General features: G+C 38.7%; 1 protein-coding gene across 2 annotated transcripts in view; it reads right to left on the bottom strand.

The window, feature by feature from the left end:
- Window positions 1-1,466: 1,466 nt before the first annotated feature.
- Window positions 1,467-24,193, bottom strand: part of lpgat1 (lysophosphatidylglycerol acyltransferase 1) — a 78,692-nt gene continuing 55,965 nt past the window's right edge. For both annotated transcript variants that reach the window (XM_034699900.1, XM_034699901.1), the window contains 2 exons: window positions 7,471-7,577; window positions 1,467-4,432 (listed from right to left, as the gene is read on the bottom strand). In XM_034699900.1, the coding sequence (XP_034555791.1) occupies window positions 4,281-4,432; window positions 7,471-7,577 (259 nt within the window). In that variant the 3' untranslated portion in view covers window positions 1,467-4,280. The remainder of the gene's footprint in view (window positions 4,433-7,470; window positions 7,578-24,193) is intronic.

Below are 24,193 nucleotides of genomic sequence, written 5' to 3'. Positions count from 1 at the left end.
AACTAAATTTAGACCCTGGTTCCTTTGGTCGAAACACAAGTAGTTCAGGGGTAAAGTTCCTTCGGTGGAAACACACCTATTGATATATTTCCTGAAGTAAGGGATCTTTAACTATTTAACTGTCACTATTTAAAGTTACCTTCACCTTGAGTTCTCTGCTCCAGACAAGAAGACTAATGACTAACCTCCTGCCAGGGTAAGAAGATCCGTGCAGTTCTTCAAGACACACATCAGACCTGCTGAAATCAGAGCTCTGTAATATAAACCAGCGACTCTCAGCAGCTAGTCACTGACACCACAGTTAAACAACAGACCCAGCGCTCTGCGAACACAGGCTTTGGTTACCTTAGCCAGTAACACAGACATGTGATCGTAACATTTACATTCACTGACAACTGAGAACACCGTCTCAGAGTGAAGGGAAACGTCATTGAAAAGTCAGCTTTAGGTTGTAGAATGATGAAGAATATTTTTGGAAATGAGCTTATTGGTGTCCTACACAAATTGTGAAACAAGCAATAATTAAAATGATGATGAAATGAAAAGTATAATCAGGAAAAAACCACTGGGTTTTTGCAGTAGTACCTGTGCATATGTCGGAGAGTTGAATGTGCAAAAATGTCAAAGAAAAGTAAAAACAATAACCTGCTGAGCTGAGTAAATGTGCCTCAGCTGGGTTGAACTCCATCATTAGCAGTCCTCACCATTAAAGCTACATTGACTCATACCTTTCAGTCTTAACCCTCCTGATATGTTCGTTTCTCAGGAATAGCAATAAAGTTCATGGGTCAATTTGACCCAGGGTATATTTACTTATCCAAAAGTCCAAAAAATCCCAATAAAGATATTTTTAATCTCATTATCAACTCCCTTACTAACCATTTAAATCAATATTTAGAGCGATGGTGTTCATTAATTCTCACAGATCATGGTTCAATGAGGATAGCTCACTAGTTTGTCATGAATATTCATGTTAAAACTTAGTAAAATGTTAGTAGGACTCCCTTGCAGAGAATCTTGATATGTTTGGCCCCTCCCCTGCTGAGTGTCCCCTCAATGTGGATGGAGTTTGCCCACGGGAACAGAGAAGGTGGACTGAAATATATTACACAGCTGCAAAGAAACATTTAGTATTTGACACTTCTGACCCGTATTAGCCTCCACTTTGACTGCTGGGTCAAATTGACCCACAAACAGTATGTATCTGTGTAATATAAACATGCATTGGGGGTTGCAAATATGTGAAATGAACCATTTTTATCTAGTATGTTGATTACGCTAATTAAGCCAAGCTGAATAAGTTTCATACTGAAAAAATACTTTTAACATTTTTTTTGGGGGGGGGGGGGGGGGGGGGTTGAAATGGGTCAATCTGACCCAGAACATAACAGGAGGGTTAAACAAAGGTGAAGTTTCTTGCTCTATCACTTTAAGACAACACGTGTTCAAAGAGAAACATTACACTGTTAGGATCTTTATGATGTTTTATTCCAGCACAAGTCTTCTGTGTTGTAAAATGGCTGTGTAGCTAGGAATTAAAGGAGAAGTACAAAATGGAAAATTACAGACAGTTCTAGTATAATTTGTTTAAATCCCTATTTGTGTTTATTTCCTAAAACCGGATCTTGGAAAACATTATTTTCCTGCCTTCTTTGGAAATATGGTCAGAAAGTTTAAAAAAAATAAAGTGAAACGTGATTTAAAAAAAAAAAAGATGGCGTTTATTTCAAGTCACTCTCACGATGGAGGGGAATCTGAGAGGGCCGCTCGATGAATCACATTTACAGCATCATTTGAAATGTTTTTACCTACCCACTTAGGTAGCCCTTTTTATGCATTTCACAGACAGTTTCTACCAACAGTGGCACACAGAGGGCAGTACACTACTCAGATGCACCTCTTTTTTTTTTTTTTTACATTGGTTTATACAATGGTAGTTGCTGCTGCTGCTGCTCTATAATTTTCCTAATTAAAGCAGGCTAAGCAAATTACACAGAATTGACTGTAAAACCACGACACGAGTACATTCGAGAAAGGACAGCTGCATCATTTCAGGGCCCTGCCAGAGTCTCCCTCAGAAGTGAAGAGTGATCACTTCCTCAGAGTTTGACCTCAACAACATCAAACCATCATCATCATCATCATCATCATCATCATCATCACTACCCCAAATGTGTTTTCTTTTCTTTTTAATCAGGGAGTGCAAGGATACAGCATTGTTTGGGATTGTGGTCCACCAGGACATCAGGTAAGGCTTGATAGTCAAGGTTTTCCACTAAATCCAGATCATCTTAAAAATGTACAACAGTACAGTACAAGTTTGAAACTGGGCCTGTGTGTTGCTGTGCAAACATTTTGTCAGCCAGCAGACGGACATACAATTGCTCTAACGCAACAACCTCAAGGTCAGGAACTCAACGATAAAACCAAAGAAATAAAATAAATTAAAAACACAGGTTAACACTGAGAAGTGAAGGGAAAAATTCCTTGCTTTCATCGTCATCATCATCATCTCTTTAAAAAAAACAAAAAAAAACAAAAAACACATTCATGATATTTTTGAACTTCAAATTCTCAGAAATCATCACGGACCAAATAAAAAACAAAAAGAGAGAAATAAACGCTGCAGTCATTTCCAACAATGAAAATTCTTCCTCAGCTTTGTTATGTACAAGATTTAAACATACCATGACATGAGGACGACGGTTCATGTAATTTTAAAATGAAATTAAAGTTGACCACTCTTGGTGGATCTGCTGCTGTGCTCTGACGTCACAGAGCGACACCACGTGAATGGTATATATCAAAAATGAGAGGAAAAGACAACCACACACACTCACTTAGGCAGGTTATGCTGTAAATTTACAGTAATGACACCTATAGTTCTGTAAGCCAAAATCTCTATTTTAGAATGCTCAACATTAGGGTAGCTTTCTATAAAACCTGTTTTTGTCTTCATTTCTTTTCCCCACCCCAACGACACTAAGCATATGGCTTAAATATTTGTAAAACTATGTAGTCCATGGGAGAGTAAGAGTCTCTGCCTTCTCAGACTGGCTCGCTGAGATGATCCTTTGCGACACGGACGTCGACTCTGCTGTGTGTAGCTGCACATGGCTGTGTGTGCATATTGTTTAAGTGTGTATGCGAGTTGGAGAGCAGAGGGTGAAAAGAGGGAATCCACAAAGAGGGAGGTTCTTTTTTCCTTTTTTTTTTCAGGTGATCAGACTGCAATTCTTGCCCTGCATGCCACCTCTGTTTTTTATTCCTCTTTTTCTGTTAAAATTAGGACTACAGCACCGTACTCATCCTCCCTTTTGATGTCCGACACTGAAACAATTCGTAACCACACACTGCATCATGGCCAACGATCCCTTTTAGGCTTTCAGCAGGGCCGCCAGTGTAAACATGATCCCCCCTTTATTTCTCAGTGAGCTCAGAATACTGCCTCAACACACAGGCGGGAGAAAAAAAACAATAACAAAAAGACATCAACAACAAATACAATGGCCATTGTTGTGGAGATATGCGGGTTGAGGGGAGAAAATAAAAGAAATACAAACATTAACAGCTACCACTCAGGAGTATTTCCAGGGAAAGGGAGCGGTTAGGGCAGTATGGATCCTTAGTGCAATGAAGGCCAGAGGAGCGGCCGGCTGTGTAGCCTCAACGTCCATACAGCCGCTTCCTCTGGAAGGTTGTGGCCAGCCAGCTCTTCAGCGGGCTGGAAGAGAGGTCCAGTGGGCTTCATCAACTCTTACCAGGAAGAAGAATAAGGGCAGACATTATGCTTCAAGTCACCACACACACACGCATCCATACGTACTTTATACTCTGTAAAACTACTGCGGCTAAAGCCTAGGAGAGGGAAGAGAGAGAGTTCGGTCCAGAGCTTCCTCTGGAGGAGTCCTGAGCCTCGTTTTTCATTTAACTTTGAAGAAAAAGTCATGTACGTGTGAGCGTCTACATGTATGAGGACGTGTAAACATCAAAATGTGAGTCGTGAAGAGTGCGAGAGATTATTGGAGCGAGTGTGTGGTGTAAAGAATTGTGTGCAGTTTAACTATGCCTGTGTCCAGTTTCATATTGTACGAGTATTTGTATTCTGTGTGTTTGTGTGTGTGTGTGTTTTTTTTTATTCCTGTTGCAGTCAAGTCTCTCCACTGTTGTAATTGTACATTCATCCATCGTTACGTGGCGAATATGACGCCGGGCCACACACCAACCGATCCTGAGGCTTTTCCAGTGGTCCGCTAAAGACTCCCGCCTCATCAGGGCTCTCAGAATAAACAGCAGTAGAGGTACTGGAGGACGCTGTACCACATGTAGCCCGAGGCGAAAGCAAATGACTGAATCATGCACAGCCACAAGGGGTCAAGGGTCATCTGCCGAAAAGCTGGCTCCCTCTGTCCGTCTTCAGGGGGGAATGATCCTGAGGAGAAGGACAGAAAAAAGAGCAGTCAGAATCCCCCTCACGCTGGATTCTATTAAGATGAAATGAGTTGTTTCTACTAGAGGTGACCCCAAATAGTCGAATATTCGACGATTCGTTCTAACAAGCCATTTTTTTTACATTTTTGCAGATAAATAAAAAGTGTCATGGGTTAAGGTTAGGGTACAGTAAGCAGAGGTACAGGACATAAGGTGTGTGGTTTTTTATCTTCAGTTTCAACATTCTTTTTTCCTTAAATATTTATATATATACAGTAGAGTAGGTTACAGAGAAAATCTAGATATTCTTTTTTTTTTTTAAGTCGCCTGAAACCAAAAATGTGAATTAATCGATTAAATTGATTTATCGTACAGCCCTAGTTTCTACTTTTTGCTTCTTATGACAAAAACTTTTTCCCTTTCCGACAGATGTGTGACAGAGAACCTGAATTTTCTCTTTACCATACATACTGAGTACCTAGTTTCTTTTCAATCTTTTACATGTTTGTGCATGTAAAGTGTTTTTTCTGTTACTTCAATCCAGGCATGTGATTACGAATACATTCTTATTTACAGATGTGGCTTGGAAGAGGCAGGAAAACAGTTAAAAGACAAAAGCACATATTTTAAAAAAAAAGAAAAAATTAAAGCCGCAAGCATCGATGCACGGGCCCTCGCACACCCGCGGCCGCCGCCTACGCGAGCCGCCGCCACATGTAAACCGTCGCCTGATATTTGCCACCACATGATGCGAAAGCAAGATCTGAGAGTATATACAGCCTCAGGTGGTGCAAATGTTCCAAGTTTTTTGGCAGATTGCCAAGAAAACCTCAAAACTTGACAGTGTGCCACGCCCACAATTTTAGTCTGAACAGAATTCCTTTAACAATAATTTAATCGTCAATATGTCTGCTATAGAATGTGCCTTGTTTGGACTGAATCAGACAAAAACTCTAGGAGTAGCTCTCAAAGTATGCACCGTTATTTTGGCCCCGTTTTTCATGTTCAAAGCTAGGTGGCGCTCTTCCTGTTGAGTTTGGGATATGGGTGCAAGAGGCTTTTTTGTGCGTCCTGATGCCATGAATATGGTTAAAATTTTTCAAGCATGTAGCTCAAAATAACCCCTATGGGGAGGGGTTTTTGAAAACTGTAGGGGGCGCTAGTGAGCACATTTTTCGACTTTTTTTGGGAAACCCATAAAATGTCGCAATTTTCCCCGAGGACTGATGAGTGTGTTGGATGAGGTGAAATTACGTGCATTTTAAAGTCACAAAAATCAATTTTCCGAAGTTTTTTTTTTATGCCCCGCCCCAAAGTCTGCCACGCCCACATCTTTCGTCTGAACGGAATGCCTTTACTTTGTATAAATTGTCAATGGGTTTACTATAGAATGTGCCTAGTTTGGACTGAATCAGAGAAAAGCTCTAGGAGCAATTAGCATAAGTATGCACCCTTGCACGGACCCATTTTGGCCCCATTTTTCATGTTCAAAGCTAGGTGGCGCTCTTCCTGTTGAGTTTAAAATATGGGTGCAAGAGGCTTTTTTGTGCGTCCTGATGCCATGAATATGTGTAGGACTTTTCATGCATGTAGCTCAAAAAAACTCTATGCGTAGCATGTTATTTTTACCTCTAGGGGGCGCTACTGAATTTTTTTTGAGAGACCTATAAGGTCCAAAAATGCGTTTTAAGTGGCGGAAGAAAGAACAATCCTTAGGGTTACAATAGGGCCTTCGCCACCAGTGGTGCTCGGGCCCTAACAAGGGATGCATTGATTGTGAAATATCAGGGCTGATACTAATGATTGAAATATCGATTAAACACCTGATTCCCTACCATAAACCACAGCTCCATTAATGCCAGACACACCTTGATACAATTTAAAGTGGTACACAGACTTCACTATCCCAAAGCTAGACTTCATGCCATATATCCTAACACTTTCCGGCTTTGTGATAAATGCAAACAATATAGGGGAGAACGGGGTTGGCTGTCACACGGGTTGATTGGCATACTCGTTATATCTCCCCACCAGAGGGCACTGTCTCTCAAATCTGGGTAAGGATATTTCAAGAATTAGGATCAGAGCTCACCTATATAGCTTGATCTGGAGTAAGCCAGCTGAACTTGAGGTGAGAGGACTTTTTGTGTTTTTCATGTCAAATTGTAAATATTCAGCTCCTCAGTATTTTTCTTCTAGGCTTTTAAACGATGGGTTTATAACAAAACAAGTGCTACCCTCACAAAGTGTGAGGGGAAAGCTATAGTTTAGATTTTTATTATCTAGCTAAGTAGTTGTTAGATGGTTGTTAGCCTTGATGCGAGCAAAAAATTCCAGTTGGGGTTGGTCTTCACATTCTCTTTGGGGTTGGTCGTCACATGTCACATGCAAAAAATAGTTTCTATGTAGATTAACGCCCAAAATGCAGCAACAGTTTAGCTATTTCTATTGCAAACTTTACCGTGTGAACAGGGCCTTTGTATTCCTTCTGTTTTATGGGAACCAGCATAAAGACCCACTTCCACCCTCTACTATGAACCCGTTAGTTAAAATGGTATTACTGTAATGTTTCAATATGTCATTTCTCAAAAAGACTGTTGTAATCAATACCGATAAATTGCAGAAAACCTGCCCTGGATGTTGAAAAAAGTTGGTTGTCAGTGCTGAAGATTTGTGACATGTACATACAAACAGAGGGTAATTAGCTAAGGATTAAACACATACCAAGTCTTCTAAATTCTTAGTTGTTGCTGTAGCAACTCTACATGTGTTTCCTGAAAAGCATCCTGTTTGGATCAACAGCATGATGTGCTAGAGTCAGGTTACAGTATGTCTCCTAGCAGCAACTACCCTCAAACAGCAATCAATTGCAGCCACAGGAAACACCCACCCACAGAGGTGAAGTTGTTTCACATACATCCATTACATATTTTTATCAAGCCTCAAAGAGAGGCACAACATCTGCAGCATCACTCAAGGCTACATTTACTGGAACAAAATCGAGGGGAGTAAATAGTTTGGGAGCTGATGTAGACAGACCTGTGTCGTAGAAGTGGGCCAGCAGCTTTTCCTTCTCTACGAACCTCTGATACAGCCAGTCGGTCAGGGCCTCGGCCTCTACAGGAACCTCCTTTATCGGGTACATTCTGGAGGAGGAGAAAGAGAAAGAGAGAGAGGGATGAGAACACAAACAAGGATTATTGAAGTCTCAGCACAAACTGCCTGCATTGATAAGACATGGAGGCTCCAAAACCAGGGATGTCAGCTGAGCAGAGCAAGTCTATTTCCAACCATCATGGCCGTCTGTGTGTTTCAGCTTGTTTTGGGGGAATTCATTAGCTGGCAGACTCATCAGAGTGTCCGAGGGAGACAGAAGTGCTGAGTGAAAGCCCTGACAGCAGACGGACCAGTCATGTAGCTGCACTTAATGGCTTGGTTAGAAGTGTGTGGGAAGGGATAAAAAAAAAAAGGAAAGCTAAAAAAGTTTTTGAAGTTTTGCCACGGAACCAGATAGAACCGGCACTGAAAAATTCAGGCGAAACATTTCAGTCCTTACTCTGTGATGGGCCCGTGCTGCACACTGAGGGTTTCATCACTGTAGTTTTACTCACAGTTTAACCTTGTTTTTCACCACCGATATTGAGTGGATTTTATTGCAGATTTCAATGTCTGAGCGACCATTTCTCCTTTTTTAAAAACTGTACTAGACCACTGTTTGCAATCACTGAACTAGACAAGCTCTAGGCACTTTATCTCTGCCTCTGACACAAGCTCTGCAGATCATCCATCCATTATCTTGACTAGGGATGCACGATTTTGGCCAACACGCCGATATCCACCGATATAATTAACCGATAAAATAATGGGCTGCTGCACACATGTTGGGCTCATGTTTTAAGTTAAAGTTGAATTTAAGCAGCAGTCTGTAAGGTACATGTAGCTGACTAATTTAGGCACATTTACTGACAAAGAATAAACCATTTTATTTAATTTGGGTTTAATTGCTGTACAGTTGCAATTTTCACATGTTCCCTGTGAACAGAGGTTAGGTTTACTTACTATGTCAAATGTGAAATTGGTCAAATTTGCCCTGGTTGTGTTTATTGTTATGATTGTCTCAGGGAGAGCATCATCCAAGTTTTAAGTAGGATGTATCTTTTTGTATGAATTTTGTTTGAAAGCAATTGTCTTAAAATAAATATACAGTTTTAAGTATGAAGTATTTTTCTTATTTTGCACAATAAATGAATATTACATAACAAATGTGATAAGAGTATCACCATAATACTGTACGCTAATTCCAATACAGAAGAGAATTAATGATATCTGCAATTAGGTGTGCGAGAAAAAAATATCGGTATCTGTAATCGGCTAAATGAGTTGTAAAATATTGGCATATTGGATATCGGCAAAAAAAACCAATATCATGCATACCTAATCTTAACCGCTTATCCCGTTAGGGGTCACGGGGGGCTGGAGCCTATCCCAGCTGACATCGGGCAGAAAGCAGGGTGCAACCTGGACAGGTCGCCAACTTATCACAGGGCAAACACACAGAGACAGACAACTATTCACGTACACACTCACATCTACGGGTTATTTAGGGTGACCAATTAACCTGGTGAGCATGTTTTTGGACTGTAGGAGGAGGCCGGAGTACCCAGAGAGAACCCAAGCATGAACAGGGAGAACATGCATACTCCACACAGAAAGGCACCTGCCCGACCTGGGATTCAAACCAGGAACCTTCTTGCTGTGAGGCAACAGTGCTACCCACTGCACTATGGAATGTCAAGGGAACAACTTTATTTTAATTTGGATGTCTTCCTTATATCTGCCAGTCAATCTTGTCAAAAGCCCGGAGACTCATTCTTCTACAGTGGAAGTCTGATAAACCTATCTCATTCAACAGCTGGTTTGGGGAAATGCTCTCCATGCAACTAGAAAGACTACGATACGATCGAGCCAACTGTCCTGAAAAATATAAAGCCATTTGGTCACCTTTCATTGAATATGTAAAAGACCCTGAGTCCATCATGAAACTCTCTTTTTGTTTTTGGTAACGTAATTCTTCATGTGTCATTGTCATGTCTATGAATGTAAAGGAGAATTTGTTATTCTATGTATTCATTTATTTTTTTGTTTATAATGTTTATTATGGAAGTATTTGCTTGTTAGTCTACATATTTTTTTAACTAGCTATTATTGTTACTGCATTTACTTTTATTATTATTATTATTGTTTTATTTCTGTTTTGTTTATTTATTTGTTTATTTTTTTCATTCATGTCACTCTTGTCTCTAGGTTTAGGGCGGGTGGATAATATGGGTGGATGTAGGGAATAAATATTCTTGTTTGTAAAATGAAAATCTATAAATAAAGCATTTTTTTTTAAAAAGACGGGCACATACAGAAAAAAGGGAAGCGGTATGAGGCAGGGCCGGACCATTTACTGTATAAATAAGGGCGGGACATGCCGCTCTGCATGAAGAGAGGAAACATATTGGTCCAGTGTCTGTTTTTGTGTGAGGTTAAAAAAAATGGAAGTACATTAAATTTGTCTGCTCACACACACTTAAATAAACCGGAGAACAAAAAGCAACTAATGTATATATAATAACCTAATAATAGAATCCATATAGATTATACTGTAATATAAATAGGGTATGCAATATTTTCAGTAGACAACCCCCGCCACTAGTATAGCCTGTGGGAAACACTGAATCTTCCTATATTGGTTTTATTCTAACCCTGATTTTAAGTCCAGTTAATGTAAATTATTATATATAATACTCGGATTTTACAATATCCTCACTGTGATGCACTTCAGGCATATCTTGCGTGATAAAATTAAGTTTATTATCTATATTTTTGCTTCAAACTGCTCTTGCAAGATTGAGTAATGACATAGTTATTCATTAATTCAGCTATATTTGACTGATGCCATCATCCCCTTGCATAAGTCTGACTAACATCTACTCTTTAATCTCAACAGTATAAATAATTTCCAGCCCGTTAACATCATCATTTTTTTTTCTCACTAGTGAGACTATCTTGTTAAATGACTGACACACCGGGTAACACTGTGAAAACAGTGGGTGTCACTTGCTGATGAAATGTCGTTTATAACCAGAAGGGGTCCCCAGCAGGCCACGCTCCCACTCAGTTGCCTCCTGGTCACCTTCAAACAGAGGTTACAGTCTCCTCCCTCACAGCAGCACTTCCTCTGCACTCAACGTCTGCTCCACACTCCCTACTGGAGAACCTGCGCTGTTAAGGTCCATCTACGTGTCCTGTGAGGAAGCTTCATGAATGAGTGGGAAGGCATTGATTACTAAAGTGATCGATATGTATTTAAAAGCAATCCAAGTGGAGGGCTGCAGCAGCATCCTGTCAGGTTTGTGATGTCTGACGGTTTCAAATCAAGAGCAGGACTAGTTTCAACTCGTGCTGCAGGTACATCAGAGCATCAACATCAGTCACATCAGCCTGCATATTAAAATCCCCTATATGAAAAATAAACACAACTGGAAATAAATGAGTCGTTTCCACAGGAGTTTCTGTTTTGAGTGTGCCAACTTTGCCTCAAGGTTGTATCGAATATCTGCAGTGACCTTATGATGAACCTATAATTAGAAACAGTCCCATATGTAGTAAAAGGAGAAGATAAAAATAAAGACTACTTTAAGTGAAGTTTGTATTTATTGACATTATCATTAGCTTTTTTTTTTCCAACTGCAGATGTGTTGTGGTTTGTTTTTGTATTTTTTCTGATTTTAAATTAAATAAACAATAAGAATGTGTTTTAAAAAGAGAAAGGAATTTAATAAAGTAAAATTAAACTCCTATTTTAAACTAATGTGAGGAGAAGATGAAAATCCGGAATCAGAACAACACCTTTGCACTTCTCCGAAACATTGGAGGATTGATTGGTAGCTCTGGTTTAAAGGAATACATAAAATAAAAGTAATTAAAGCTGCTGTTGGTAGGAGTGGTTTCAAAAATGTTACTTTTTTTCTGCTGAGTTTAGAGAAAAGTTCATAAAACCCATCGGTACTCATCGGTAAGTGGAGTAATTTGAGACTATCGTGAAATCCCTGTGTTTTCCAATGCCTTTGTATCAATCTCTAATCCTCTGTCCTGATTGGTCGAGTGGCGGCCCCACTACGTTGCCCTGATTAGCTGTGAAGCCACTACTTCCTCATAGAACACGCACAACTATCTTTTGTGGGCGGGGTTACAACAGCAGAGAGCGGAGGGGTAGTGTTGACATTCGAAATGTCACTCCGAACTGATGTTTATATCACGATTACCAACAGCAGCTTTAATACAAAATTATCATTAATGTATGTCCCTTTGTACAAAATAGAGGGAACAGCCTTTGATTTAGCTTTTTATTAATGTAAGGTTTGTTGTTTTTATTCAACTTCATTGACTGACATCTCAATACTTTTCAATATAGGGCAATTAGCTGCACTAAATAAAGTATGAAGGTGTCTCAATGAATTCAATGGAAGCATAAAGGACACTTTTCCTATATTAGAAATTTTAGACAAAATGGTTTGAATGATGAAAGACACAATCTGCAGGAATAAAATTACAAGAGTTTTAAATTTTAGTAATTCAAATTTTCCTGAGTTTTGCCTGCTTCTCCAAATAAAATGCTTTCAGCGAAGCATTTCATTTAGACCATGAAGCTGGACTCTTTGACGGTAAAATCTATGAGCAGATATCAGCCTGTGTAAAAAACACAATTTTTTTTTTTTTTATATTTTAGGTATTTTTTTCTTTATTGATAGGATAGCCGTAGAGAAACAGGAAATATGGGGAGTAGAGAGTGGGGGAAGTAATGCAGCTAATGGTTGCAGCCGGGAGTCGAACCGGCGACCTCTGCAACAAGGAGGTGGGGGCGCTTAGACCGCTAGGCCACCAGCGCCCCTGTGTAAAAACTTGTGTCCTGTTACTCCAACAGATCAGAGAGGCCGGAGCTCATGATTCAACACAGACTTCCTCTCACTTTGTAAACTTTAAGTTCAAATCTACAGCCCCCTTTTTCTCTGCTCATTATCCTGCAGGTCACTGAGAGGGTGTCTCTCTGTGGCAAGTCTCAGCAGGGTCGCGTTAAAGTGGAGCAACTTTTATGTCCCTGGTGGTGAAAGATAAACTGGACTGGATCCAGTACTTTCATTTGTTAAAAGGCTCTTGTAAAAAAGTGACTTTTTTGAAGATAAACAGCTTTTGGCCACACTGGTCCCTCCACTGAGCTGCTCTGGCTGCTAAAAACTGGAGCAAAGCTGCAAAATACACGTGACAGGATGATGAGAAGCAAGACAGCCACTAAGCTTTTCCCACTGAGTCTGAGGATATCTTTGAGGTATCTTTAATGTTACTCGTGTGCTTAAAGAAAACGACTGCTATCAGAGATGCCTGAAAGCGCTCAGATAGGAGAGAACATGATCAGGAAGAGGCTGAAAATAAAAAGAAACCTCTTTAATGGCACATAAGACGTGAGCAGAAATAATGGCATGCAGAGTATGCAACTTCTGCAGCATTTGCACACTCTGCATGTATTTGAGTGTCTGAATCAAAACAATAACTGAGGACACAGATTGATGATGATGTAACATAGAGTGGGATTATGGGAGCTGTTGTCATTATGGAACAAAAACTATTATCAATAAGTATCTAGCTGACGAGAGCCAGATAAAATGACATGCATGTAGGAGGTGAGGAATTAAAGACTAGAGTCATGTTAACTTTATGTATTAAAAAAAAAAATAATAATAATCTGCTGAATTAGCCAGCGCTAAAAATAGCTAACTGAAACAGTGGCTGTTTTCGAAACCGCCTACTATACTAGCAGTCCGTACTGATTTGGCCAAAATTCAGCATGTAGTAAGTAGTACGTGAACAAGAGCAAAATCTGCAGATGCCAAAACTCCCCGGATGTCTACTGATTAAGGAAAATTTCACAGCATGCATCGCACCAGTCTTCCTCGCGTTTCCCACAATGCACAGCGCTCGTTTTTTATTTTCTCTTCTTTTTTTGATGGGGGGAACTCAGTTTTTAGGTGCTATAAAAATGATTAAATTCTATATAAACCACTTCCTAACTTTTTAAATCATAAGTGATGCTAAAGAAGCAGTTTTGCTATCAGCTTGGCCGTTGTTTACTTCCTCATTCCGAAACCGGAAATTCAGTGACGTCTGGCTCAGCTTACTGCAACACAGATCGAACAGAACACTCATACTACATACTAAATTCAAATGCAGTAGGTAGTAGGGAGTACCTACTGCCTACTACATTAGTAGGTAGTATGTAGCAGGTCGTTTCAAAAGCATCCAGTGTGTCATCTTTCTTTGGGACTGACAAATTTCCCTGTTTCTTTCAATGCCAAGCTACAACCTCCGGCGACGACAATTGAAGCCAATGCGGAAGTGTTATAAACTGCAGTTCATCGAGTGTCCGCTTGAGGCTGGCTCCAGAAGTACTGGAAGCCACTTACACACCAATTCAAAAAATTGTATAGCAGAAATAAACACGTTTAGGGCCTGGTACAAAAAACGAGTGTAGTCTGGATAGCTCATTTCTTGACTGGCACACACTGTTAGGGGGGTGAATTTTTTTGATAACGCTGCAATTTCAAAGATATTTAGATAACAAGATTTCCATTATGAGAGGCACAGCTGACTTGATTGACAGGCGGGAACACACTAGGCTAGGAGACTCAAAGGCCGCCTCTTTACTTCACACTAGCTCAACAGACGTTAGGTTGACTTCAGATTATCCAATATGACTCCCGCTGAAGATTGGCTTCAAAGCAGATGGGTGACATCACACACAATGCGTCCATTAGTTATACAGTTTATGTTCAATATGTTCAGTTTATGCATCATGGGGAGCAGAGCTTTCAGTTGCTCTGCTCCCCAACTCTGGAACTCATTCCTACCAGACATCTGAAACTCTGACTCACTACCCCTGTTCAAATCAAAACTCAAAACTCATCTGTTTCAAACTGCATTCCCTGTCTAATTTCTCTCTTTCATTTTAACTTGGTGTTACTCTGCTTGTTTTATTTAATCTATTTTATAGCATTGTTTTATTAACTGTGTTTTAAATCTTTCTGTAAAGCTACCTTGAGTGTCGAGAAAGGCGCTTTTGAATAAAATGTATTATTATTATTATTATTATTATTATTATTATTATTATTATTATTATTATTATTATTATTAATACAGGTGTCCAAACAATGAGGCATATTTGCTTTGAATATATCCACTCATCATCCTGGGGTTTAATTTTATACGAAACATTTTGGATCACATTAGCAGGCTAAATAAACGTAATAAGTAGTGCAATTAATGCAACTAAGTCAAGCAAACCAGTGATGCAACAAAAAGCTGTTTTTTTCTGTGGAAATAGCCATTTTTTTCACAGCAAATAGCAGAACTACTGTGCTTTTATCAACCAGTAGTAAATCAATCTTTATAAAGGATTGAAATGTCCTGAATAGTGCAACGACACCTGCTTTGGTATTAGCCCTCTGTACTCTAAATGTAAACTGATCGCTATGTAATCCTGGCAGAGGAGAAGAGGAGCCGGCTTTGGGCCACTTATCAGAAGGTGTGAGCGTTTAGGGCTGTGGGTAGCAGGTGGTTAGCAGAGCTCACATTTGAAATATTCATGCAGAAATCAGGGTCTTGTGGCATAATGCTCCCGGGGACAGCTGACGTTAGGGGAAGGATGTGCTGACAAATGCAACAAAATCAGATGCTCTAAATGGTCGATCTGCCAGAATTGATTGGATAACTACATCTGTGTGTATCTGTATCTGTATCTGTGTCTGTATCTGTATCTGTGTCTGTGTCTGTTATCTGTGTCTGTTATCTGTATCTGTGCACAATCAATTTCAGGATTCCCCCAAAACACACACAAACAAAAAAATCTCCCAAAAACAAAACAAACCATTCAAGTTATCCAGCAGTCGTTCATCATGACTTGCTTCAGTCTTCTGGAAGATTTCAGCTCAAGGCCAAAACTCCCCACAATCATACCCTCATATTGAAATACAGAAATATGTCAAACTTAGATTTAGAATATTTACTTTATAAGATGATTTCATGCATCTACTGACCCTGTCCGAAATTAACACGCAGGGTTGTCTTTTTTTGGATCTGACAGCACATTTAAAACCTTAAATATCAGCTCATGGCAGGAGGTGTGGCGATGGCGTGGTGAAAAGAAGCAGAGTGGACACTGTTGGATGGACATTAAATATCTATATGTGAAATATGGGTAGAAGACATCTGACAGTGGTACGATGGACATCTTGTTACTGGTATTTTGTTATTCTCATTATTTGTGCATTTATTGTCTATACTGTATTTTTCTTCTCTGTTTGTTGTTTTGTCTATTTGTTTTTTTATTCTTTTTCATGCCAGTCAAACTCACACATCTTTTTTCTTTTTTCCCAGTCTTTGGCCTGGCACTATTTGGTCCTGTATGTTGTGGATATGTGCTGTTGAAAATTTTAAATCCAATAAAACTTAAGTCATAACAAAAAAAAATCAGCTCATGAAATAAAGTTGATGCTGCAAAATGTTTGTTCCAGTGCTGCTCTCTTTGTTTTTCTGTTGTATTGTTCTCTTTTTGTGTGTGTTTGGCACAGCTACACCTCTCTGGTATTTTTTTTTGTAAAGCCCTGCTAGTTAAAAACAGAATTTCACTTTTTAAACAAGACATCTGCATCAATTAAAAAACGTAAACATCTCCTCACCCCTGATATCTATCCTGCAAGGCAGTTTCAAGGACTAAAAAAAAACATGCCCAGGTTGAACTTTCGTTGACCTCCTGGATGTGAGATTGCCGTGATAAACAATAAAGACCCTGCAGGATTTGGTTAAACGTAATGTTCTGGTATTAGTCTGCCCTTGTTTGATGCAAATGTGCAAAAGTTCAAACAGCAGCCAGCGCGTGCAATCTCATTTTGGCTCTTAGAAATCTAACAGACTTAAATCAATTGGTGTACAATCTCCCCTGCAGGCCGTGCCAGAGAAACGCTAACAATGCTCCACTGTGGTTTTGTTTACAGTGGGGTGAAAAATTTAAACACTGCACTACACTGTCAATATTGTGCTGAGTGAAAAGAAACAGAGTCTGGTGGCATTTGTTGTGCCGAGACATGCAGTGTAAAAGCGTCAGGGTGCACAATAGTGACGGTGGTGGAGAGGAAGTAGTGGTGACGTGTTGGCACTGGGCCACGGCCAGCGCTCTCATTTCCACCCTAACCCACTTGGCAGCCGCCTGCTAGTTAACCCGACACCCTGCTGTACAGACAGACAGCTGAGAGAGAGCCGCAGTTTCTCCTGTCCATTACTGAGTACATCAAATGTCAAGTTACATGTAGTTAATACAAACAGTCTCAGGAGCTGTTGAAAAATACTACATTTGAATAAAGTTTCCCCAGAGGGTTGTAATGGAAGGACAAATTCTCATTCAAATTCGATTCTCTGAATTACTGCCTTGTTTGCACTATTAGCTTCTGTTCAGCTCTTACTCTTGAGATATTATTTCCTTTTCTAACAAGGCTAGGAAGCTAATTAAATTTGGACCGCTGCTGGAAAAGTCTGTCCACTCTACAGGCCTCGTTGGAGGGGAGCCAGTCATTGTTTGGGGACTCTGTACGGCCCTAAATCTCTATGGCTGTGAAATCTGGAGAAACAAAGAGGTGCCGTGGGAGGCCGGGTCAATGTTGCAAAAGGTGAGTATTGAGATTAGCGGCCAGTGTAGCGTTGGGACTGAATAAAATAGTCTCCCGCCGTGCTTCCTGTCTCTTTCTTGTTAAGATAAGAGTCCTCTTAAATGCAATAAAGCTCAAAGTCCCCATCTGCTGCTTTTAAGTTCTTCTTCTCGACCCTGCAGTTAAATGAAGACCAGCTAAAACAACCATTAAACAAAGAGCAAGTAAAGGATGACAGAGCATAATAAGGTTGTCTCAAAACATTGCTACACCAGATCGATAATGATGCAGGGTTCCTAGTAAAGTAAACCACACACTCCGCATGACTCTTGAGGGCTCTAGCTCGCAGAATGCCAGGCGCTTATCTGCAATCAGTGGAAAGTTAAGGGACGGTGGGAGTTTGCTCTTTAATTGCTCCATTTAGTCTTTAATCTGTTTCCTCTCTGGCTCAGGGCTGTCTGTGTTCCAGGAAGTGGTTTGGTGCCAAACAATGGACTCAACAGAGTCTTCATGAGCAGATGTAAAAAAAAAAAAAAAAAAAAGGATAAATAAAGGATTAGCCAGAGGGAGGAGAGTTGAAAAACTGGAAAATGATACATTCAACTATTTTCTGGGCGGTGTAAAAGACTTTGTTTAGAAACAGGAAGAAGAAATAACATCTGAAACTTCCTCTCATCAGGCAGTGACAACTACCTTTTTAAAAACGGTCATAGCTGGAGTGTAGTTTTTCAACTTTCTGCACTAGAGGTTCCAAACAAACATGGGCCTACAAGACATAAAGAACATATCACTAACACTGTCATGAGAAGGTTGGATAAAGAGGTTGCTCGTTGCTTTTAACACAAAATTAGCTTCATGAAGCACTTTGAACATATTCACACTGAAGTCTATTTTCTTAAGACAGAAATCAAATTAAAACATCTGCAGATTTTTTAAATGAATGACAATGTTTAGGAAAAAGATATAACGACATCAGAACAGAGAGAAAGTTTAATGTTTGTGCGCTGCCAGTTCAGTAAAGCACCTTTCATTCATACGAGCACGCAGCCCAAAATGCTTCTTGCAGAACAAACAGAGAAGTCGCAGCTAGCGATGAACAGTGTAAAGCTAAGGCAAAAAGATGATAAAATGCTTCAAAACTAAATAAATAAGAATTTGTTCTTGTTTTTTGTCTGTAAAGTGAGTTATGTTTGAATGTCCTGTATGTTTTCTAAAAATACATATAAAAACGAAATAAAATAAAGACAGGAAAAACATTTTTTAAAAATGAAAGAATAAACTAAAATAAAATCTGCTTAAAATTAATAAATGAATAAATACCTCAATTAAATAAATATATAAATAAAAATACATGAATAAATACCTCAAATGAATAAATGTATATATATATTTAAAAAATAAATGAACAAATACCTCAACTAAATAAATATATAAATAAAAATACATGAGTAAATACCTCAAATAAATGGATATATATAAAAAATAAATAAATGAATAAATACCTCAAATAAATAAGTATATTAATAAAAATACATAAGTAAATACCTCAAATAAATGGATATATATAAAAAATAAATAAATGAATAGATACCTCAAATAAATAAATATATTAATAAAAATACATGTGTAAATACCTCAAATAAATGGATATATATAAAAAACAAATAAATGAATAAATACCTCAAATAAATGAATATATTAATAAAAATACATGGGTAAATACCTCAAATAAATAAAGATATATATAAAAGATAAATAAATGAATGAATATCTCAAATAAATACATATTTTAATACAAAATAAACAAATAACCATAACATTTAATAAAATAAAATCTATCGTTTTAAACATTAATTAAAACGTAGACCAGTTACTCCAAATTAAAAGCTAGATTAAAAAGACAGTTCTTTAATTTACTTCTTTAGTTTAGTTCATACTTGTTATTGAACACTCACATTATTAACAGCGTCTGAATAACAACGCTGGAGGCAGGACGCCACATCTCAGCTGGTCACAGACAGAACACACCTCTGTGGTTTGGTTCAGGGTGATGGAAAGCTCTGGATGATAAATCCATGGAATGATTTACGCAACACAGCTCCTCCTTTAATTGGTAACATTAAATAAATGTCAGACTCTCCTTCTAATTAGCTGTCACATAAGTACTTTAGCTTCAGTGTTTTTCAGTAGGGGTGTGTTAAAGAATTTAGAAACAAATATTAGCATCCTCCATTACACAGTGATTGAAACATACATTTAGATCCCCATGCATCAGGTTTTTGGAAAATGCAGCCATCTCATATTCTGGTTTTCTAGGTTTCTAATCCGTCTTTATCTTGTTTACAGGTGCGTCACCAACTCTTGTTACTCAGTGATTCGTCAGACTTAAAGAGATCAAACTGATGTGTTGAAGGAAGCGTACCACATCCATCCAGTATTTTTCCAACAGTGTTTCCAAACTGTGATCTACTGCTGTTTGTAGATAATCAGCTGCTCACTCACGTCTGTGTGGCTAAGTTCTTAAAAACGAGCAGGGATAGTGATTGTTTACTCAAAGTGTATCAGACCTGCAGGTGAGGGCAAACAGCTAACCTCAAAGTAAACAAGTGTTGAAGGGGAAACTCTGTCCTGGTATGTTTGCAGTGATGATGCTGTAAGAAGGGGAAGTGAAGAGGCGTCATGATATTTCTAATTCATGCATAATGGAATGTTATTGATCATTAAGGATTAACTATGAGCGTTTTATATCAGGGGGATTCTTTAAATATCTGTTTAACTTGCTCTTATATCCACATAGATTTGTGGATATGACTTCCTGCACACACAAGAGATTATAATATCAAAGCAGTCTGCATTTCCTGTTTCCCAGTTGGGCTTTGAGTTCATAATTACTCGGAATTAGCTTTTTTTGACAATGCTTATGAGGTTTATTTGCTGAATCAGTGCTTAAAGAGGGTTATTATGCCTGGTATGAAAGCTGACTGTTGGACTTTAGAGCAGACTAAACAAAGAGAAAAGAAGGCTGTCAGTCCACTTCCAGTCTCATTTTGTATATTTGTTTATTTAAAGCAGATCAACCTCTGGGTTTGGCATTATCAAAGCTAACTACTGTTAACAATAGATCATGTTTACACCATAACTGTTCTCTCTGTGGCGTCATCACAGAGACGACCATTTCAAGAGACAGGTTATGAAGCAGAAAGACGGTGGACGGTGGACGCCATGCTGGAAAGGCTGACTCAACTTCACTTTCAATCAACCTATTCACAGGCAAAGAGGTGGAGCGGAGTTGGGCTTTTAGCCTTCTGGCAAAGAGCGACAGTACATCCATCTGTCCATCAACTCAGCTGTGTCTCTAATTATGCAAATGTATGTATAATTCTTTGTCCTTATATTATCTTAACATATACGTTGTAGAATTAAGATGGCAAGCTCTCTGGGTGTTTTTAAAAGTAAACTTAAGACTTATCTTTTTAGTTTTTATTCATCATTTTTATTGTATTCTATATTATTTTCTGTTATAATAGTGTAATTTTATTTTTGTGGTATGTATCTGATTTTATTTTATTCATTTTATCTTAATTATTCTATTTTATTTTAAAGTATTTCATATTCATTTCCTCTGTCTTTTGCTAGCCTTGTATCATTTATCTATTGCTGTTATTTTCTGTCCCTGTTCTTTAGTGAAGCACTTTGGGCTGCGTGCTTAAATGTATGAAAGGTGCTCTATTAATAAAAATGAGTAGAGTTAAGAGTTAAACCCCTGTACTGTGTGTTGAATAAATAAATGAACTACATACCCCAATTTGTGCCAAAAAAGGCACTTTACAATGGGACCTAATGGGGATTCCTTGGCTTATGCGGCCAGCCTCAAGTGGACACATGAGGAACTGCAATATTTTGCACTTCCACACTTAATTCATACAAGACCATTTTGCACCGTGAAGTCTCTTTCGGGTGTTGAATATGTGTCCCACTTGTGTCCTGCTTGTCTAATCATCAAATTTGATCGTCAGGTTAGTTCAATTGTTAAAAACTGTTTCTATCACCTAAGATTTTTTATCAAAAGTAAAGTGGTACCTGCCACAGAGAGATCTTGAGATGGTAATCCATGCTTTTATTAACACTTGACTGGATTACTGCAACTCATTATATTTTGGCCTGGAAAACTCACTATTGCACCGCCTGCAGCTGGTACAAAATGCTGCTGCCTGTCTCCTCACTGGCAAACGCAAAAGGGACCACATATCCCCTGTCCTAGCCTTGCTGCACTGCCTCCCGGTTGCTTTTAGAATAGATTTTAAAATTGTATTGTTTGTTTTTAAAGCTCTTAATGGCCTAGCCCCCCAGTACCTGACTGAGCTTCTCTATTATCATGTCCCTGCTAGAACATTAAGATCGTCTGGTCAGTTGCTATTGGTCACTCCCAAAACGAGGCTTAAAATGTAAGGTGACCGAGCCTTTGTGGCGGCTGCCCCTCGACTCTGGAACAACCTGCCCCGGCATATCCGCTCTGCGGGATCAATCGAGATTTTTTAATCCTCTCTTAAGACACACCTCTTCTCCCTGGCTTTTGATCAAGGTTGAGTGGACATCTGGCATAATTTTAATTTATTTTATTCTATCTTATTTTATTATATATTTGCACTGTGTTTATTTATTTCAGTATTGTATTTTAGTATTGTATTGTATGTTATGTTTGTCATTTGTGCTGCTTTTGGATCTGTACAGCACTTTGGTCAACCCCAGTTGTTTTAAACGTGCTCTATAAATAAAGTTTGAGTTGAGTTGAGTTGAGTTGAGTTGAGTTGAGTTGAGTTGAGTTGAGTTGAGTTCTTCAGTTTTAAAAAAGAAGGAAGTTTGAGGGGCGCCGTTGGCCTAGCGGCTTAAGCACATGGCCCAACAGAGGCTATAGTCCTGATTGCAGCGGTCGCGGATTCTACTCCTGGTTTCGACCAATTGCTGCATGTCTTCCCCCACTCTCTTCTCCCCACTCTCCCCATCAAATAAAAGGCAGAAGCCCAGACGCATCAATATTCATTTTAGTATGGTTCCTAAACAGACAAACTTTTCACAGGAGCTTTAAGAGTTGACGACCTGCTGTCTGTGAACTTAATTTGACCTTCCTCAGGGTCAATGAAAGGCCATGACACAGGGCCCGACAGACACTTTGCCCAACCCCCCCTTGATCTCTGTGTGTCTACGTGGCAGCAGCACTCTTTCACCTGGTCACAGTGACCCTATGCCTCTGACACAAGTGTAGCTGTTGTCATTTGAGGACACGGGGAGAGACGGAGGGAGTGGGAGGAGCAAAAGGAAAGGTTAATAACGGCCTCGCTCGGGAGCATCAACCTTTTATCGGCGCAGAGGTCATGAGTAAGAGGCCATAAAACCACTGTGGCGGACTATGGGGCCCGAACCGACTTTATAGCCACACAGATGTCACTGCAGCCTGATGTTTATGAGCGGGTATGTTTGAGGTCAGGTAACTGTACAGAAGCAGGACGCTCCTCCTAAAGACAAAGTCCCTCTTAAAATACAAAGCACCATTATTATACAAGCCATAAAGACTCTTTTCTCTTCACTGTTGGTGTACTTTCACATTCACGTTAACACTAGTACTAATAAATGATTAATCCACAACATGAATCCATCAAGTCAAATAAAGGTTCTTCAAAAGGACATATTGATCTTAAAAAAACAAACAAAAACATTCACTGAAAGTAGCTCCTTAATGGAATAGCCTGCCAGAGGATCTCAGAGGATCTGACAGAGACTTTTAAATGTAAACTAAAAACGTATTTATTCAGTCTGGCTTTTATGTAGGGTTTAAAAATTGTATTACTTACCTTTTAATGTTATATTGATTTAAATGTTGCTTTATTATTTTAGTTTTTTTAAATTTTAACTGTTATCTTATTCTATTTTTATTTATTTATTCATTCATTTATTTATTTCCTTAATCATCTACTCAGTTGTATTGATATTTTTAGCCTTAGTTTTATTTTCAACTCTTATCCTTACCCTTTTTAAATCTATTTATTTTTTAACTATTTGTATTGTTAATTTTGATGCTTTAACTTATTTCAATTACACATATTTTATTGTTGGTGTGCATTAGTCTCTATTTAGTCTCTATTTTATTTTATGTTATTTTAATTTAAATATTTATTATTATTATTTTCCCCTTATATGTCTTGCTATTGTTTTATTTCTGCTTCTTTCTTGTATTTCAATCTCTGTAAAGCACTTTGGGTTGCATTTGATTGGTATCAAATGCAATGTTTTCTGATTTTGCAAAGTCCTCAAAAAAGGTTCACCAGTCTCATCCAAACACTTCACAGTGAAAATAACATTTTAAAAAGACTTTACAGATGAAAACCTGTTTCAGAATTCGATAAGTTTTATCAAGGTCCACATCCCTGAACACTTTTTATTTTGAACAGAGCGCTGCTTACTTCAATTTCAGAGCACTATTTATATAGTACATTTAAATAGCAGTATTTATATAGTACATTAAGCCAACAGGGCAATTCAAACGTAGCATTAAGCAGCAGAACTAACCAAGCGGCAACCTCCGGTCTAAAAATATGAGTCCAATGCGGAAGTGCTAAAAGCTGCAGCTCATTGAGGATTCGCTTGAGGCTGGCTCTGGAAGTACCGGAAACCACATACACACCAATTCAAAAAAGCCGTTTCTAGAATATAACAGATGAAAATATTAAAATAAAAGCTTCTGCTTGAATCTCAGGCCGTTTTTAGTCTTGATAATACATAGTTATTTCTTATTTCTTGGAATGTAGTGGTTTTGGAGATACAAGGTTTCTCCCCAACGGTGATTATATATTTTGTTGAAATGTTGGATGTCTTAAGTAGCTTCAAATAATAAAGAATTCCCAAAAAGCTGGCAAATCAGAGGAATCTGGACTTAGACGAGGGGAGCCTTAAAGAGACAGGGGCTGAAATCAGTGAAACAGAGGCTGGAGTGAAAGGCTGTATAGAGGGCTTGTATAAGATAAACC

The sequence above is a fragment of the Notolabrus celidotus genome, chromosome 13 (assembly GCF_009762535.1).
Source record: "Notolabrus celidotus isolate fNotCel1 chromosome 13, fNotCel1.pri, whole genome shotgun sequence".
In the NCBI taxonomy this organism is placed as follows: Eukaryota; Metazoa; Chordata; class Actinopteri; order Labriformes; family Labridae; genus Notolabrus; species Notolabrus celidotus.
Note: the sequence above shows the minus strand (reverse complement) of the source record. Positions and strands in the feature narration are given on the sequence as shown.